Source organism: Haliotis rubra, unplaced genomic scaffold, assembly GCF_003918875.1.
Source record: "Haliotis rubra isolate DU_JTF1 unplaced genomic scaffold, ASM391887v1 Scf152, whole genome shotgun sequence".
In the NCBI taxonomy this organism is placed as follows: domain Eukaryota; kingdom Metazoa; phylum Mollusca; class Gastropoda; order Lepetellida; family Haliotidae; genus Haliotis; species Haliotis rubra.
Genome location: NW_025765470.1, coordinates 419168 through 439961, shown reverse-complemented (window position 1 = coordinate 439961; position 20794 = coordinate 419168). Strand labels below are relative to the sequence as shown.

General features: G+C 42.7%; 1 protein-coding gene across 2 annotated transcripts in view; it reads left to right on the top strand.

Annotated features, from left to right (window-relative positions):
* The window catches only part of LOC124270495 (nuclear pore complex protein Nup50-like), a 31978-nt gene extending 11684 nt beyond the window's left edge, over window positions 1-20294 (top strand). The window contains exons 2-8 of one of the 2 annotated variants that reach the window (XM_046705507.1): window positions 8828-8903; window positions 11705-11791; window positions 13297-13675; window positions 15384-15584; window positions 18314-18392; window positions 18995-19110; window positions 20011-20294. In XM_046705507.1, the coding sequence (XP_046561463.1) occupies window positions 8832-8903; window positions 11705-11791; window positions 13297-13675; window positions 15384-15584; window positions 18314-18392; window positions 18995-19110; window positions 20011-20213 (1137 nt within the window). In that variant the 5' untranslated portion in view covers window positions 8828-8831 and the 3' untranslated portion in view covers window positions 20214-20294. Of the gene's footprint in view, window positions 1-8827; window positions 8904-11704; window positions 11792-13296; window positions 13676-15380; window positions 15585-18313; window positions 18393-18994; window positions 19111-20010 lie in introns of both variants that reach the window. The other variant, XM_046705506.1, reaches the window with a different exon arrangement.
* The last annotated feature ends 500 nt before the right edge of the window (window positions 20295-20794 follow it).

Genomic DNA, 20794 nt, shown 5'->3' with positions numbered 1-20794 from the left:
TTGACAAAACACGTCAATGAAATATCAAATGTGTTTTGCCTGACTTGACAGGATACCCCCTACACATGTATTTTTTTGGTCAAGATAGCCCAACTATACCACTTCATGCATCCCACAAACAAATCATACATTTCATAGAATTGTTTCCATCAGTTCATTTCTAAAAAATGTATGTCATGTTTGAAAGAACTATTATGTTTTAGTGTGGTGGGTTAGCCTAGTGGTTAAAACATTTGCTCTTCACACCGAAGACCCAGGTTTGATTCCCCACATGGGTACAATGTGTGAGGCCCATTTCTGGTGTACCCCGCCGTGATATTGCTAGAATATTGCTAAAAGCGGAGTAAAACCATACTAACTCACTCACTATTACATTTTACTTTGGATAATAAATGAAATGTGTCATTGAATGTTCTTACCTGGACATGTATTAACAGTGGTTGACTGCAGGTATATGCAAATAAGACTGGTTTAGGTTAGAAAATTAATAGCCTATCAAATTATGTACAATAATCACATGATACATTATACGAAAAGTTTCACACACTTTCTTGTGTTGATATTTCTAAGCAGACAATCAAAAGTAACTTTCCTTGCTACATAAAGATCCAAATTTATAACTTAAAAGCCTACTTAAACTTTGTATATTTAATGTTCTACTTAAACTTTATATGTTTAATTTAGTTTTTTTACTCTGGAAACAACATGTTGGAGTCATCATAGCTCCAAGAATAAAACAGTAGGAGAAACTCTGACATTGACATATGAAAACTTATTTGCATTTATACCTTTAAGTAAATTTTAATTAGTTGTCATGACTTTTAAGAGCACTTAAACATTGTAATTTTATCTACAAGTTTTCCTGTTTAGTATGGACGCTTGTCTGTTATTAAACTTTTGTGTATGAAAACCTGCAGGTGAAAAGGATTTGGAAATATAGTAAAATAATCTGTGGGCCATTGTCTGTGAAGCGGTAGGCAGATAACACTAACTCCAGTAACCTTGATCAGATTAACACTATTGATACCTTGACAGTAGTTGTCAGAGAATGGATACATAATTTATATAATCCATAGTATGCTTTGACACATAGTAAGCGATAGTCCTTGTTATTTGACTTGTACATTTCAAAATATATTTATGATGAAAATTGCAAGACTCTTTGAGGACATTTTGTTGCAATCACTGATTGGGTCATGTACACTGCTAGTGATGTTGTGATTCACTGGTACACTGGTGGCTAGTCATCACCGCACAGTATTGGTGTGATTCACTGGTACACTGGTGGCTAGTCATCAAACCGCACAGTATTGGTGTGATTCACTGGTGGCTAGTCATCAAACCGCACAGTATTGGTGTGATTCACTGGTACACTGGTGGCTGGTCATCAAACCGCACAGTATTGGTGTGATTCACTGGTACACTGGTGGCTAGTCATCAAACCGCACAGTATTGGTGTGATTCACTGGTACACTGGTGGCTAGTCATCAAACCGCTCAGTATTGGTGTGATTCACTGGTGGCTAGTCATCAAACCGCACAGTATTGGTGTGATTCACTGGTACACTGGTGGCTAGTCATCAAACCGCTCAGTATTGGTGTGATTCACTGGTACACTGGTGGCTAGTCATCAAACCACAGTATTGGTGTGATTCACTGGTGGCTGGTCATCAAACCGCTCAGTATTGTTGTGATTCACTGGTACACTGGTGGCTAGTCATCAAACCGCACAGTATTGGTGTGATTCACTGGTACACTGGTGGCTAGTCATCAAACCACACAGTATTGGTGTGATTCACTGGTACACTGGTGGCTAGTCATCAAACCGCACAGTATTGGTGTGATTCACTGGTACACTGGTGGCTAGTCATCAAACCACACAGTATTGTTGTGATTCACTGGTGGCTAGTCATCAAACCGCATCACAGTATTGGTGTGATTCACTGGTACACTGGTGGCTAGTCATCAAACCACACATTGTATTGGTGTGATTCACTGGTATTGGGTGGCTAGTCATCAAACCGCACAGTATTGGTGTGATTCACTGGTACACTGGTGGCTATCATCAAACCGCACTTGTTGTGTGATACTGGTACACTGGTGGCTAGTCATCAAACCGCCGCATTGCATATTGTTGTGATTCACTGGTACACTGGTGGCTAGTCTATCATCAACTAGTCATCAAACCACAGTATTGTTGTGATTCACTGGTGGCTGGTGGCTAGTCATCAAACCACACAGTATTGTTGTGATTCACTGGTGGCTAGTCATCAAACCACACAGTATTGGTGTGATTCACTGGTGGCTAGTCATCAAACCGCACAGTATTGGTGTGATTCACTGGTGGCTAGTCATCAAACCGCACAGTATTGGTGTGATTCACTGGTACACTGGTGGCTAGTCATCAAACCGCACAGTATTGTTGTGATTCACTGGTACACTGGTGGCTAGTCATCAAACCACACAGTATTGGTGTGATTCACTGGTACACTGGTGGCTAGTCATCAAACCGCACAGTATTGGTGTGATTCACTGGTACACTGGTGGCTAGTCATCAAACCACACAGTATTGGTGTGATTCACTGGTACACTGGTGGCTAGTCATCAAACCGCATTGGTGTGTATTGGTGTGGGTGGCTTCACTGGTACACTGGTGGCTAGTCATCAAACCGCACAGTATTGTTGTGATTCACTGGTACACTGGTGGCTAGTCATCAAACCACACAGTATTGGTGTGATTCACTGGTGGCTAGTCATCAAACCGCACAGTATTGGTGTGATTCACTGGTGGCTAGTCATCAAACCGCACAGTATTGTTGTGATTCACTGGTACACTGGTGGCTAGTCATCAAACCGCACAGTATTGTTGTGATTCACTGGTGGCTAGTCATCAAACCACACAGTATTGGTGTGATTCACTGGTACACTGGTGGCTAGTCATCAAACCGCACAGTATTGTTGTGATTCACTGGTACACTGGTGGCTAGTCATCAAACCACACAGTATTGGTGTGATTCACTGGTGGCTAGTCATCAAACCGCACAGTATTGGTGTGATTCACTGGTGGCTAGTCATCAAACCGCACAGTATTGGTGTGATTCACTGGTACACTGGTGGCTAGTCATCAAACCGCACAGTGCATTGTATTCACTGGTGGCTAGTCATCAAACCACACAGTATTGGTGTGATTCACTGGTGTGGTGGCTAGTCATCAAACCACACAGTATTGTTGTGATTCACTGGTACACTGGTGGCTAGTCATCAAACCACATTGGTGTATTGTTGTGATTCACTGGTACACTGGTGGCTAGTCATCAAACCACACAGTATTGGTGTGATTCACTGGTGGCTAGTCATCAAACCGCACAGTATTGGTGTGATTCACTGGTACACTGGTGGCTAGTCATCAAACCACACAGTATTGGTGTGATTCACTGGTACACTGGTGGCTAGTCATCAAACCGCACAGTATTGTTGTGATTCACTGGTACACTGGTGGCTGGTCATCAAACCGCATTGTGGTGGTGGCTAGTCATCAAACCGCATTGTGTATTGTTGTGATTCACTGGTACACTGGTGGCTAGTCATCAAACCGCACAGTATTGGTGTGATTCACTGGTACACTGGCTAGTCATCAAACCGTGGCTAGTCATCAAACCGCACAGTATTGTTGTGATTCACTGGTACACTGGTGGCTAGTCATCAAACCACACAGTATTGTTGTGATTCACTGGTACACTGGTGGCTAGTCATCAAACCGCACAGTATTGTTGTGATTCACTGGTACACTGGTGGCTAGTCATCAAACCACACAGTATTGTTGTGATTCACTGGTGGCTAGTCATCAAACCGCACAGTATTGTTGTGATTCACTGGTACACTGGTGGCTAGTCATCAAACCACACAGTATTGGTGTGATTCACTGGTGGCTAGTCATCAAACCACACAGTATTGTTGTGATTCACTGGTACACTGGTGGCTAGTCATCAAACCACACAGTATTGGTGTGATTCACTGGTACACTGGTGGCTAGTCATCAAACCACACAGTATTGGTGTGATTCACTGGTACACTGGTGGCTAGTCATCAAACCACACAGTATTGGTGTGATTCACTGGTACACTGGTGGCTAGTCATCAAACCACACAGTATTGGTGTGATTCACTGGTACACTGGTGGCTAGTCATCAAACCACACAGTATTGGTGTGATTCACTGGTACACTGGTGGCTAGTCATCAAACCACACAGTATTGGTGTGATTCACTGGTGGCTGGTCATCAAACCACACAGTATTGGTGTGATTCACTGGTGGCTGGTCATCAAACCACACAGTATTGGTGTGATTCACTGGTGGCTGGTCATCAAACCGCACAGTATTGGTGTAATTTGTACACTTAATACGATACATATAATCCCATATCAATGTTTAGATTGGAGGGGGTGGCGACTAACTTTGGGGTTAAAGCGTTCACTCGTCATGCCGAATACCAGGGTTTGATTCCCCACATGGGTACAATGTGAGAAGTCCATTTCTGGTGTCCCCTGCCGTGATCACAGCACAGTATGTTAGCTATCAGTGTGGTTGCTGGTCCTGTGGTCCCTAGCTAGTAAAATTTCATCAGGAGCACTAAATGATAAGTTGCAGTGGTCCTGGTGGTCAATGAATTTTGTTTTGATAGTTAGGTAATTCTACGAATGTTATTTTTGACCAATGAAGTACAGACAGGACCACTAATTATTATCCACTCACTGCTCCTGTGGTCTAGTGGGAAATTTTGAAAGGTTTCTTTTCCTGAACTATGATTGGGTAAGCATACAGTACACCGGTCGCAAGATGGACACATAATGGTTGCTTCTGTTGCAAGAGTTCTAGTGAATGAATGAGTTCCTCTCTTTATGATTTGCACAGCCCTGATGTTATGTTTTGGGTTTGTTATTTATTTGTGTTGAATTTGCCTAAATGTTCTTTGAAACATTTGTGAAAAGGCTTTGATATGTCAAGGAATATTCTTTACCAACCCTCAGTAGTAAACATGATAGACTATATATTTTTCCGATATACTTATGGTTTTGACATGTTTTAAATGAATTTTCTTGCTTGAATTGGGTTTTTAACTGAATCACTGGAAGGTCACAAGAGGAAATGTTTCTGCAGTTGATTGCTGATTGCTTGTACACAGTCTCTATCTAAGACAACTAATATCTATTTGTGTCATAGACTACATGTTTCAAACAATATATGTAAATTTTATCATTACATGATCCATCTTCCAATTTCGGCAAAAGTATGATCAGTTCATCGATAATATGGCCGACTAGTGCACCATTACTAATACAACCACGTTTCACTGACAATTTTGTCTTCAAATGTTGTGAAATAGTGTCAACCGACATAGTGCTGTCCATAACGGGAGTGTCAACCGACATAGTGCTGTCCATAACGGGAGTGTCAACCGACATAGTGCTGTCCATAACGGGAGTGTCAACCGACATAATAGTGTCCATAACGGGAGCGTCAACCGACATAATAGTGTCCATAACGGTAGTGTCAACGGACATAGTGGTGTCAATAACGGTAGTGTCAACCGACATAGTGGTGTCAATAACGGTAGTGTCAACTGACATAGTACTGTCCATAACGGGAGTGTCAACCGACATAATAGTGTCCATAACGGTAGTGTCAACCGACAGTGCTGTCCATAACGGTAGTGTCAACCAACATAATAGTGTCCATAACGGTAGTGTCAACCGACAGTGCTGTCCATAACAGTAGTGTCAACCAACATAGTGCTGTCCTTAACGGTAGTGTCTACCGATATAGTACTGTCCATAACGGTAGTGTCAACCGACATAGTACTGTCCTTAACGGTAGTGTCAACCGACATAGTACTGTCCTTAACGGTAGTGTCAACCGACATAATGGTGTCCATAACGGTAGTGTCAACCGACAGTACTGTCCATAACAGTAGTGTCAACCGACATAGTGCTGTCCTTAACGGTAGTGTCTACCGATATAGTACTGTCCATAACGGTAGTGTCAACCGACATAGTACTGTCCTTAACGGTAGTGTCAACCGACATAGTACTGTCCTTAACGGTAGTGTCAACCGACATAATGGTGTCCATAACGGTAGTGTCAACCGACATAATGGTGTCAATAACGGTAGTGTCAACCGACATAATAGTGTCCATAACGGTAGTGTCAACCGACATAATAGTGTCCATAACGGTAGTGTCTACCGATATAGTACTGTCCATAACGGTAGCATCAACTGACATAGTACTGTCCTTAACGGTAGTGTCAACCGACATAGTATTGTCCTTAACGGTAGTGTCTACTGATATAGTACTGTCCATAACGGTAGCATCAACTGACATAGTACTGTCCTTAACGGTAGTGTCAACCGACATAGTATTGTCCTTAACGGTAGTGTCTACCGATATAGTACTGTCTATGATGGTAGTGTCAACCGACAGTGCTGTCCATAATGGTAGTGTCAACCGACAGTGCTGTCCATAATGGTAGTGTCAACCGACATAGTGGTGTCCATAATGGTAGTGTCACTCGACATAGTACTGTCCATGATGGTAGTGTCAACCGACAGTGCTGTCCATAATGGTAGTGTCAACCGACATAGTGGTGTCCATAATGGTAGTGTCAACCGACAGTGCTGTCAATAATGGTAGTGTCAACCGACATAGTTGTGTCCATAACGGTAGTGTCAAACGACATAGTACTGTCCATAATGGTAGTGTCAACCGACATAATGGTGTCCATAACGGTGTCAACCGACATAGTGCTGTCCTTAGCGGTAGTGTCAACTGACATAGTACTGTCCTTAACGGTAGCATCAACTGACATAGTACTGTCCTTAACGGAAGCATCAACTGACATAGTACTGTCCTTAGCGGTAGTGTCAACCGACATAGTGCTGTCCTTAGCGGTAGCATCAACTGACATAGTACTGTCCTTAGCGGTAGTGTCAACCGACATAGTGCTCTCCTTAACGGTAGCATCAACTGACATAGTACTGTCCTTAACGGTAGCATCAACTGACATAGTACTGTCTTTAGCGGTAGTGTCAACCGACTCAGTGCTGTCCATAACGGTAGCATCAACTGACATAATGGTGTCCATAACGGTAGTGTCAACCAACATAGTGCTGTACATAACGGTAGTGTCAACCAACATAGTGATGTACTGTCCTTAACGGTAGCATCAACCGACATAGTACTGTCCTTAACGGTAGTGTCAACTGATATAGTGTCCATAGCGGTAGTGTCAACCGTCATACTGTCCATTAACGGTAGTGTCAACTGACATAGTACTGTCATTAACATAATGGTAGTACATAATGGTGTCCGGTGTCAAGTGTCAACCAACATAGTGGTGTACATAACGGTCCTCAACCCGACATAATAGGTAGTGTCTACCGATATAGTACTGTCCATAACGGTAGTGTCAACTGACATAGTACTGTCCTTAACGGTAGTGTCAACCGACATAATGGTGTCCATAACGGTAGTGTCAACCGACATAGTGCTGTCCATAACGGAAGTGTCAACCGACATAGTGCTGTCCTTAGCGGTAGTGTTGACTGGCATGATGGTTATAGCATCTTGACAACACCAGAAGGTTCCTATTTATTTCACCATGAAAGTGGCGGTCACAAGACAAAACATTATTTTATCCGACATGTCTAAATGGCCGTGTTAGGAAGCCTATATGTTCACGCAGTGCAGATGCACCCTGCTTTGGTGACTCCCTGACAAGTTAACTAGTGTCATTATCTCATCTAGTGTGTTTCTTTAAAAATGTTATGAAGAGTTCCTTGAAATAGACTTAGCAGTTTCCTGTTTGACTCTCATACCATGGCTATGGAGTACAACCCTTGTTGGAATGAATCTTTGTCTCCCAACAGTTTTTTTTCACCTGAGACTGATTTGGGTGTTCATTATATTGTTGACAGTAGAATACAAGATCGTATCATCAGGTTCTCACCTTATTTGATCAACGTTGTCTTTGACAGCTAACAATATTGCATGTTGTCTGAGATATTTTCGTTCAGTTTTTCTTTCATTAGAAAGTCATCCCTCTCTCTCCCACTGTACTGACATTAGTATTATACTGTAACAGTGTATCATCATCCATCTTGTAACACTTATAGAAAGGGAATGGTTTTGCCAATTGGGAAGTTACTAAACTCTGAAAGTAAATCCATGTGTGATGAGTTGTTTTTGAGTAATAGTCATGTTTGTTTGCACGGTTAACACATTATCTTTATGTCCAAGAAGCTAAATAACACATTTTGTGTACATCAGTGTTTAAAACTCCCAAAATTCCAAGCCAGACTGCTGAACTGGTAACTTCAAAACAATTACCAGTCCGGATACAAACTTGCCTGTCCGGTTTTCAACAATGAAAACAAAAATCAAGTTTCTGAATACTTTACTGTTTGTAGGCATCGCAATGAACAACATAGCACTGATAGGCAATGAACAGAGTTTAGGTAAACTGAAAATACATGTGATGTGATTGGTTATTGTAAAATGAACTGTCTAATTGTAAATAGTTTATTATACTTATCATAATACCATAAACACCCTAAACAAGAGCACCTGTCTGATGTTATGAAATATTTACTGTTAGGGGTAAAAACATCTACCAGACCACCGGACAGGCTACTTTTGAAATTTGACCGTCCGAGATGAAAATAGACCGTTCCTGACGGTCGGGCAAGCAGGAATTTTAAATTCATAATTTAATGTACATGCATAAAAGGGTGATTGTACAGCATTGTGTGAAGGTGCTTTCTGGATATTTCAGATTGATGATGGCCAAAAGAACTGCAACCCGGGAACTGACTGACAGAAACTGGGATGAGGAAGATGAGCCAGAGGAGGTAGAGAGAATAAAACACATGACAGTAGAGGTGGTATAACTAGAGCATGCAGGACAGTAGAGGTGGTATAACTAGAGCATGCATGTAGAGGTGGTATAATTGGAGCATGCAGGACAGTAGAGGTGGTATAATTAGGAGCATGCAGGACAGTAGAGGTGGTATAACTGGAGCATGCAGGACAGTAGAGGTGGTATAACTAGAGCATGCAGGACAGTAGAGGTGGTATAATTGGAGCATGCAGGACAGTAGAGGATGTATAACTAGAGCATGCAGGACAGTAGAGGATGTATAACTAGAGCATGCAGGACAGTAGAGGTGGTATAACTAGAGCATGCAGGACAGTAGAGGTGGTATAACTAGAGCATGCAGGACAGTAGAGGATGTATAACTAGAGCATGCAGGATAGTAGAGGATGTATAACTAGAGCATGCAGGACAGTAGAGGTGGTATAACTAGAGCATGCAGGACAGTAGAGGATGTATAACTAGAGCATGCAGGACAGTAGAGGTGGTATAACTAGAGCATGCAGGACAGTAGAGGTGGTATAACTAGAGCATGCAGGACAGTAGAGGTGGTATAACTAGAGCATGCAGGACAGTAGAGGTGGTATAACTAGAGCATGCAGGACAGTAGAGGTGGTATAACTAGAGCATGCAGGACAGTAGAGGTGGTATAACTAGAGCATGCAGGATGCATAACTACAGTAGACAGTAGAGGTGGTATAACTAGAGCATGCAGGACAGTAGAGGTGGTATATAACTAGAGATGCAGGACAGTAGAGGTGGTATAACTAGAGCATGCAGGACAGTAGAGAGGTGATGTATAATTGAGCATGCAGGACAGTAGAGGTGGTATAACTAGAGCATGCAGGACAGTAGAGGTGGTATAACTAGAGCATGCAGGATAGTAGAGGATGTATAACTAGAGCATGCAGGACAGTAGAGGTGGTATAACTAGAGCATGCAGGACAGTAGAGGATGTATAACTAGAGCATGCAGGACAGTAGAGGTGGTATAACTAGAGCATGCAGGACAGTAGAGGTGGTATAACTAGAGCATGCAGGACAGTAGAGGTGGTATAACTAGAGCATGCAGGACAGTAGAGGTGGTATAACTAGAGCATGCAGGACAGTAGAGGATGTATAACTGGAGCATGCAGGACAGTAGAGGTGGTATAACTAGAGCATGCAGGACAGTAGAGGCTGGTATAACTAGAGCATGCAGGACAGTAGAGGGATGGTATAACTAGAGGCATGCAGGACAGTAGAGGTGGTATAACTAGAGCATGCAGGACAGTAGAGGTGGTATAACTAGAGCATGCAGGACAGTAAAGGTGGTATAACTAGAGCATGCAGGACAGTAGAGCTTGTATAACTAGAGCATGCAGGACAGTAGAGGTGGTATAACTAGAGCATGCAGGATAGTAGAGGTGGTATAACTAGAGCATGCAGGACAGTAGAGGTGGTATAACTGTATAACTAGAGCATGCAGGACAGTAGAGGTTGGTATAACTAGAGCATGCAGGACAGTAGAGGTGGTATAACTAGAGCATGCAGGACAGTAGAGGTGGTATAACTAGAGCATGCAGGACAGTAGAGGTGGTATAACTAGAGCATGCAGGACAGTAGAGGTGGTATAATTGGAGCATGCAGGATAGTAGAGCTTGTATAACTAGAGCATGCAGGATAGTAGAGGTGGTATAACTAGAGCATGCAGGACAGCAGAGGTGGTATAATTGGAGCATGCAGGACAGTAGAGGTGGTATAATTGGAGCATGCAGGACAGTAGAGGTGGGTATAACTAGAGCATGCAGGACAGTAGAGGTGGTATAACTAGAGCATGCAGGACAGTAGAGGTGGGTATAACTAGAGCATGCAGGACAGTAGAGGTGGTATAACTGGAGCATGCAGGACAGTAGAGGTGGTATAACTAGAGCATGCAGGACAGTAGAGGTGGTATAACTGGAGCATGCAGGACAGTAGAGGTGGTATAATTGGAGCATGCAGGACAGTAGAGGTGGTATAACTAGAGCATGCAGGACAGTAGAGGTGGTATAACTAGAGCATGCAGGACAGTAGAGGTGGTATAACTAGAGCATGCAGGACAGTAGAGGTGGTATAATTGAGAGCATGCAGGACAGTAGAGGTGGTATAATTGGAGCATGCAGGACAGTAGAGGTGGTATAACTAGAGCATGCAGGACAGTAGAGGTGGTATAATTGGAGCATGCAGGACAGTAGAGGTGGTATAACTAGAGCATGCAGGACAGTAGAGGTGGTATAACTAGAGCATGCAGGACAGTAGAGGTGGTATAACTAGAGCATGCAGGACAGTAGAGGTGGTATAACTAGAGCATGCAGGACAGTAGAGGTGGTATAACTAGAGCATGCAGGACAGTAGAGGTGGTATAACTGGAGCATGCAGGACAGTAGAGGTGGTATAACTAGAGCATGCAGGACAGTAGAGGTGGTATAACTAGAGCATGCAGGACAGTAGAGGTGGTATAACTAGAGCATGGAGGACAGTAGAGGTGGTATAATTGGAGCATGCAGGACAGTAGAGGTGGTATAACTAGAGCATGCAGGACAGTAGAGGTGGTATAACTAGAGCATGCAGGACAGTAGAGGTGGTATAACTAGAGCATGCAGGATAGTAGAGGTGGTATAACTAGAGCATGCAGGACAGTAGAGGTGGTCACCCTGACAGTAGAACAGGCCATGTAGTCGGGTCAAGTCAGTATGTGAAGCCTGTGGTGTTGCAAGTGGCAACTACAACAAATCAAGTGTTAATTTGATCATTTCAGGCTGGAGAATTCATCCAGGCTTCCGAGGATGTCCTAAAAACCCGACAGATAAAGAAAGCCAAGAGACGAGGGATAGATGCTGGAAGTGTTAGTGTTTAATCCCACAGATTATCATTCAACTATCTCAGGGTTTTCCAAAATGAACTATTGTCATTTTGTTCAAAATAGGGTTTGTATATAGTTTTGCTGACTGTACAATGGTAAACAGCAATGAAGGTGCATGAAAGTTGTATTGCCATCCATCTATCCACACTTCCAACTTCTGACACATCTGAAACTGAATGTCTGACCTAAAATCATAGTTGATGTCTGTTGAAGTTCGTCAGATCAAGCATTGAGACCATCATAGTTGCATATCAGAGGTTGTCACATTGTGACTCATAAGCCAGAGTCTGAGGCTGCAGCAGAGCGTGTTTCATGGTCCTCACCTGACAGGCTTGGTGGATATGAATGTTTCATGCCTGTATGTGAAATGAAATGCTTACTTGGTATAAATCTTCAGTGTTTCCCTTGACTGTGGATCATGGCTTCCAAAACTATTCCAATGTGAAAGCCATACTATTCTTAAATAGTGCATACAGTGCAGCCCTAATGACCACAGTTGGTGACATTACTGTATATCTCAGCCTGTTCAGTGTAGTATATACAAGACATTCTGCTGTTACAAGACACAATGTAAAACTTGTTCTTCAGTTTACCTTCAATAAATAACACAGAAGTGACTACAGGTTTCTCTGAACCAGGTCACATGTTGCCATCAACAGACCCTGTCATAGAACTGGAATGTCGCTGACTTTAAGGCAGAAAACAGCATTCACCATCATGACGTGTATAATTTGGGGGTTTCAAGGGGGGTCAACTTGTGCACGGGATAGAAGATATCATTTGTTTTAAAACATTAAATTGGACTAGCATTGTCAACCTGTGTCTGATAGCCACTGATGTTGTCTGACTGTAATACTTAGCATTTTCTTCGAATTAACTGTTCCAAGAACCATATTGTATCTGAATTCCTTGTTCATGGTATACATATTCTCAGGGGTGGAAATAACTTTAAAATTGCTAGTGTACTCCGGTACAGTGGCACATGTAAAATCACTTGCCCTGATAAGTTTTCCACTATACCGTCCGTTTTCTTGTTGATTTTTTAAATAAACAAAATTATTAACATTGGAAAGTCAATTGGACACCGATACAGCATGATATACAAATTTGCTTGCCCGACAAAAACCCAGTGGACTCGGACGTCTGGCAATGGGTTATTTCCACCCCTGATTCTTCAAATAAAGGTTAAATGAACCTCGCTTTGATTGCTCTGGTCAGTGGTCTCCACCATTGGAGAGCCAGAAGTAAGCATGAGCAGGATTTTCTCAGATTTTCTGGTACAATTTGGCATCACAGTAAATTTTACATGTATATTTCCTTTAAATAATCACAGCATTTCCATAAATATGCATCTTAATTATATTGTATTGACATAAACCTGGTGCTGAAAGTTTGTATGTCATGTCTCTTGGCAGAATTGTCTCCCCTTGACCACACTTAATTTCTTTATGTTCATTACTTTTATGACAATGATGATTTGTTTCCAGGAAGGTGGAGCTAGTGTGTTCACAGGATTCGCGGGCTTCAAGTCAAAGGCATCCACACCAAGTTTTGGTGGGACTCTCTTAACAGACAAAGACAAAAATGGTTCAAATTCAGGAGCAAGTGATTCAGTTAAAAGTGAGAATGGTGGCAGTAAATCGGAATCTGAATTCTTAATGAACTTGAAGAGTTTGAACCAGAGTGTGGTGACTTGGATTCAACAGCATGTGGACAAGAACCCATTCTGTATATTGACTCCGATATTCAAGGATTATGAGGAACATTTGGAGGAACTGGAGAAAGAGAAGAAGAAAGAAACTGGGAAACCCAGCTCTGACTCTACTGAAAAGGAAAAGCCTGCCAAGGAGACGAAACAGGACACAGGTGAAGAAACTGACACAGGAAACTGTACACTACTGAAAGGACTGTCAGTAAGGTCAACTATGGCCTCTTACAAATAGGGGCAGTGGGCTCGCCTGGCAGTCAAAGCATTCACTCGTCATATTCGATTCCCCACATGGGTACAATGTGAAAAGTCCATTTCTGGTGTCCCCTGCCATGATATTGCTGAAAGTGGCGTAAAAATAAATTCACCAACTCATTCGCTCTTACAAATAGCATAGTTTGCTGATGATCTTATTTTAACTCAACTGCCAATTGGGCGGGTGGGGTGTGTGTGTTCATTTATTATTAGATAAATTCTTAGTCTTTCATTAAAGGTCACATGCAATCCAAAAAACCAACATAATTTAAACACAATTATCACTTATTCATGACATAATATACATTGCTGATCAAATAACAAAATTATAAGCGTACAATCGCAAATCGAAAGTGCAATGTTTTGTACTTGGCTTTACTTCCCTCGAAACGAAGCACCCGGGATACCGAACCCAGTCAGAGCGGGTGGGCGTGCGAAGACTTTTATTGGCTGGTTCATTTGCCGATGCAACCTTTGCGTGTGTATAGAGATGTTGGGTTGTGTAAATACATGCTCATTTTTTGTGTATAACATTTTGCAATCAACAGACATCATAACATGTCATGTGTTCAAGTATCACACCTGCCTGTCTGTGTAATTACATAATGTGACAGAGACAGAACTCTGGTGCACGAGCCATAAATCAATGCGTTTTGTTTATGGTGTATAGCCTGATAGGTGTTAAGTTCAAATTGCATGTGGTCAGTGATCAAAGTTGTGTATTGCATATTGTCATTAGCAGACAGGCAGGCAGACACATAGGTGTCAATAAAACAAAAACAGACATTTAGTTTTGTCTGTGACAGAGGCACATCTATATCACAGTTAGGCATTCTGGCAATGCTAAATAATGACGTTACTTTTAAGTATTGAACTGAGAAAGTGACTCGGTAAGAAGAACGTGTGGTGAAATAGTCAAATGAAATTATGTAAACAGTTAAATCGGTAATTTACTGTCATAACATGTAAAAAGCTAATGCGTGAGAAATATCAACAAAACATAAGAAAAATAGCTCACATCAAAGCCTACTCCGAGTATTCAACGCCAGCGAAGGTTTTCCGTCTTGAAATGTCGCTTCCAAGCTGTGTGAACCTATTCACTGTGCATGCGCCATGAGCGCAGTGCAGCACAGCTGTTGAAAACACTTTTCACCCCAGCTGGGGTGAATTTAGTGAATCGTTTGAACTCCGATTTCGCAGGGGGGTTTTCATTGCGTTATTTTTTAACTTTATAAGTTGAATTTGCATTTTGGATAATTTGTTACAGTAAGTCCATACCGAAAGGTATCAGAATCTGCAATGTTGTGTTTTACGTTGCATGTGACCTTTAAGATAGGGGAATTGAAATAAATGTAATGGTAAGACCCAGTTACTTCAATGTAAATGTGTGTCATTGTGCGCTGATTGTGTTTGCCATTGCTCATATGAACCACTGTTTTAGGGGTTGGGGGGTTTGTAGGGTGGGTGTGCTCAGAGTGGATAAATTCTGTCTACAGCTGCTGTAATATAGGTGGAATGTTGCCTCTATCCCTTTTGCACATAGTGTACTTGCTTTGAAACAAGTCGTATGTTTGACAAATAATGATCATGTTCCCATGTTCAAATTAGCAGGTGCATCAACTGGAGGGTTCAAGTTTCCTAGCAACGGTTTTGGGCAGTTGAGTTCTACTGGCAGCAGCTTCGGAGGCTCTGCACCGGGAAATGGTGGCTTCGGGTTCAGTTTCACCAAGAGTAGCAGTGCCTCAATGGGAGGTTTCTCCTTCGGATCACAAGCGTCGTCCAACTCGCTTCCCAAAACTGACACCACTGCAGGTAAGAGACGCCTTGTCAGGGTGTCAAAGTTTTGTGTCCCTAAGTGATGTCATGATTTACCCTCTTCATGATGAAGTCAAGCAGAGGCTTATTGGCTGGTGCGCTCTCTTGCCATGTGGAAGGCCTGGGCCTCGTTCCTCAAAGCGATCGTAGCGCTACGACAGTCGTAACTCCCATACTTTAACATAGACTTACGACTGTCGTAGCCCTACGATCGCTTTGAGGAACGGGGCCCTGATCTGTTCTCCCACTGGGAGGAATGTGTGAGGTTACTGGTGTTGCCGTGGTGTTGGTGCAGTATTGCAAATGGCTGTTTACTCACTCATTCCTGTCTTAGCCGTGTCAACACCAAAATTCAAATGTCTTCTGAAAGTTGGCAGTCAGGAAGTAACATTTAACTTGTGCTGAGAGTTCTGACATGTTCAGCTGCAACTTCTATTTGGGCAGTGCAGTGAAGGTAAAAGGAAATGGTCATAAGTTGCAAGGTGGTCCTAACTCCAGTTCTTTACCACGTATTTGTAGTCGATTGTCTTTTGTGAAATTCCCATCTGCTTACTATAGAAAGGTAAAAATGGAGTCTTGGTTTTCAATAATTGAAATGGAAATGAATATTAGGTGTTTTGCTACTACCACATTTATGTACAGTACTGTTGGTTGTCTTCACCTAAGAGGTATACTTTCAAGTGAGACACGTTGGTAGTACATTTGCATAGTTGTATAGCCTTTTAATATGCATCTTATGTTGGATTTTGACTGGTGAAAAGTCTAATTTTATAACGTTAGTACCATGACATGTATTGAAACCTCCAACCTCACATATTCTTGTGCCGATAATGTCTACATGTCTTAGTTGTTCCCTTGCTGCATGTTGTCTTTCTCTCACCTGCTGTTGAATGCAGTGTGTTTTATACCACAAGTACTGTATTGTTTCTCTCTGTTAACTGGGGCGGTGGGGTAGCCTAGTGGTTAAAGCGTTCACTCGTCACGCCGAAGGCCCGGGTTCGATTCCCCACATGGGTACAATGTGTGATGCCCATTTCTGGTGTCCCTGTCGTGATATTGCTGTAACATTGCTAAAAGCGGCATAAAACCCAACTCACTCACTCACTCTCTCTGTTAACTACACTACTCTTCCTTGATTAAGGTTGAAGATGAAAACCTCTGAAAAACATCCAGAAGTCGTATATCCATAGAACTCTCCTTGTTACATGACAGCAGTCTGTAGATAATGGACCAGACAGTCCCGTGATTGACATGAGCTTCAATCTACAAATTTATGGTGTAACGCTGAAGACCCAGGTTCAATTACCCACATGGATACAATGTGTGAAGCCCATTTCTGGTGTCTCCTGCCTTGATATTGCTGGAATATTGCTACAAACGTTGTAAATCTAAACTCACTCACTCACTCACTCACACATATGGTGCAATGACACGTGTTCATTAAGTCCACCCGACTCAGTTAATCACCTGTTGCTAAAGATCCAGATGTACATGGGTGCAGGTGTCATGCAGCTATAGCTTATCTCCCCTGTTGAAGCTGTCATGCAGCTATAGCTTATCTCCCCTGTTGCAGCTGTCATGCAGCTATAGCTTATCTCCCCTGTTGCAGCTGTCATGCAGCTATAGCTTATCTCCCCTGTTGCAGCTGTCATGCAGCTATAGCTTATCTCCTGTTGCAGCTGTCATGCAGCTATAGCTTATCTCCCCTGTTGAAGCTGTCATGCAGCTATAGCTTATCTCCCCTGTTGCAGCTGTCATGCAGCTATAGCTTATCTCCCCTGTTGCAGCTGTCATGCAGCTATAGCTTATCTCCCCTGTTGCAGCTGTCATGCAGCTATAGCTTATCTCCCCTGTTGCAGCTGTCATGCAGCTATAGCTTATCTCCCCTGTTGCAGCTGTCATGCAGCTATAGCTTATCTCCCCTGTTGAAGCTGTCATGCAGCTATAGCTTATCTCCCCTGTTGAAGCTGTCATGCAGCTATAGCTTATCTTCCCTGTTGCAGGTGTCATGCAGCTATAGCTTATCTTCCCTGTTGCAGGTGTCATGCAGCTATAGCTTATCTTCCCTGTTGCAGCTGTCATGCAGCTATAGCTTATCTTCCCTGTTGCAGCTGTCATGCAGCTATAGCTTATCTTCCCTGTTGCAGCTGTCATGCAGCTATAGCTTATCTTCCCTGTTGCAGCTGTCATGCAGCTATAGCTTATCTTCCCTGTTGCAGCTGTCACGCAGCTATAGCTTATCTTCCCTGTTGCAGCTGTCACGCAGCTATAGCTTATCTTCCCTGTTGCAGCTGTCACGCAGCTATAGCTTATCTTCCTGTTGCAGCTGTCAGTGATGCAGCTATAGCTTATCTTCCCTGTTGCAGCTGTCACGCAGCTATAGCTTATCTTCCCTGTTGCAGCTGTCACGCAGCTATAGCTTATCTCCCCTGTTGCAGCTGTCATGCAGCTATAGCTTATCTTCCCTGTTGCAGCTGTCACGCAGCTATAGCTTATCTCCCCTGTTGCAGCTGTCATGCAGCTATAGCTTATCTCCCCTGTTGCAGCTGTCACGCAGCTATAGCTTATCTCCCCTGTTGAAGCTGTCATGCAGCTATAGCTTATCTCCCCTGTTGCAGCTGTCATGCAGCTATAGCTTATCTCCCCTGTTGAAGCTGTCATGCAGCTATAGCTTATCTCCCCTGTTGCAGCTGTCACGCAGCTATAGCTTATCTCCCCTGTTGCAGGTGCTGAAGAGGATGAGTATGTTCCTCCCATGGCTGAAGTGACTGAAGTCCAGGAGTCTGATGCCTTCTACACCAAGAGGTGAGCAGCCCCAACACCTGCCTGCATCCATGTTACTACAGAAGGGGGTCCCCTGTGCCAGCTGGATGGTTTTCTGCAATAAATATGCAGCTTGTTTTTCCAATAGAATAGGTCCCCACTACCCCATGCTTGTTTTTCCAATAGAATAGGTCCCCACTATCCCATGCTTGTTTTTCCAATAGAATAGGTCCCCACTACCCCATGCTTGTTTTTCCAATAGAATAGGTCCCCACTACCCCATGCTTGTTTTTCCAATAGAATAGGTCCCCACTACCCCATGCTTGTTTTCCCAATAGAATAGGTCCCCACTACCCCATGCTTGTTTTCCCACAGAATAGGTCCCCACTACCCCATGCTTGTCTTCCCACAGAATAGGTCCCCACTACCCCATGCTTGTTTTCCCACAGAATCAATCCTGAGAGCAGGTGTAAACTGTATGTGTGTCTGTCTGTCCTGCATGTGTAAACTGTATGTGTGTCTGTCCTACAGGTGCAAACTGTATGTGTGTCTGTCCTACAGGTGCAAACTGTATGTGTGTCTGTTCTACAGGTGTAAGCAGTATGTGTGTCTGTCCTACAGGTGTATGTGTGTCTGTCCTACAGGTGTAAGCTGTTCTACCAGAAGGATGAGAAGTGGGTGGAGCGTGGCGTTGGTAACCTGCATCTCAAGACGGTCAATGAGAAGCTGCAGCTGGTCATCCGAGCTGACACTAACCTAGGTACACCTTCCGTGTTTGTCACATGATCAGTAGTAGCATTGATTGTCTTTAGGAGTAACATGTGTCCATGCAGGTATCAGTATCTGGGTTGTGAATGGTCTGTAAGGGAATGTATGGTCAAGCCGTGGCACATACCACTCACTCATCAGTGGAGTTTGGTTTTGTCTGAAGAGCTGTCATGGAACTCCTCAAAACCAGATACCTCTTTCAACATCCATGTCTGACAACCCAACACTAACTGAAACATGTTATAGAATTCCTGGCATTCAGACCTGATGATCTTTATTCACAGAGTGGATGGTTGCCGAGGCGACCTTGGAGATGTTGTCCCCCAGATGGTCATTGACTTTTAATCTTGGCTGGCCTCAGTGTCTTTGTGCTGAGATGACTATATAGACAGGCGTGTATTGGGATACTTGATTAGAAGGAAACATGGATACATATTAACCAAGCCTGTTTCATCTGAAAGCTTTATTATAGGTTTGAGCTCTATCCATCCGGGATGGGGACAAATTTTCTCAAAAACCGTTAGAGATAGGGAAACTTAATTTGGTATGTGTTTCAGGGCATGAATGCCTTGATGGAGTTTGGAATCAGAAACCGTGTTACAATTTATTACAGAGTTATGGCCCTTGTCATACGTTTCATGACTTAGTGCACGGTATCCCAAATTAGGACAGATTTTCTCAGTAACCGTTATAGATAGGGAAAACAAATTTGGTATGTGTTTTCAGGACATGAATGTCATGGTGGAGTTGAAAAACAGGAACCAAATAGGAACAGAACACTGTGGCGGGGGATATTGATGACCATCTCTTCTTGTTTTTAATGGCAAGAATTTCTGAATTTTTGTTCAAACATTTTGTCAAACATCGAACCATGTTTTGTGTTCTTTTGCAGGAAACATAATGCTGAACATTATCATGTCAGAACAAATGCCAGTCAAGAAGCAAGGAAAAAATAATGTGTTCTTTGTGTGCATCCCTAACCCGCCCTTTGACCCAAAAGCAGCCAATGACAAGCCATGTCCAATCCTTCTCCGAGTGAAGACGTCCACCGATGCTGAAGAACTTATTGCAAAGATAGAAGAGAACGTAAAATAACACTGACTGAGCAGTGTTTGAAGGCTTCCTGTGATGGCTGTTATGATATAGCAAATAAATTCTTATTAATTTGTTTGGAAAGCATTGTTGGAAATATTGTTCAGTATTGTTTGGAGATAATTTATGATGTCACAAGGGATGAAAGACTTTCAATGAGATGGGTCACAATATATAGATTCTCAATTAATTCCAGTCAGTTCTTTAAATGAGAGATCAACATTTTGACTTCATCCCTCTCATTTGTTGCTCATGTGGTACATAACATTAACCTGATCTTGTACAGTATCAGTGTCAGTACGAGATGAAAATAGTCATACTGTACTTCAGGTATGGAAAATGCTCTCCAGTGGGTTATTTTCAACATGACTTCAGTACTTTACTATTGATCGCCTGTCACAAGGGCATTAGGTTCTTCATTGCTTGTTTACCTCATGGTTAGGGAAGTAAACGTAGCGTTTAGGGAAACATCATGCTTTCAAGTGGATGTCCATGTGGTAGGAATATTTTGGTTTGCTCGGTGATGTCTAGAGAAAAGTGTCTTAATGATACTGATAATGCTATCCATGTAATTCACAGACCCA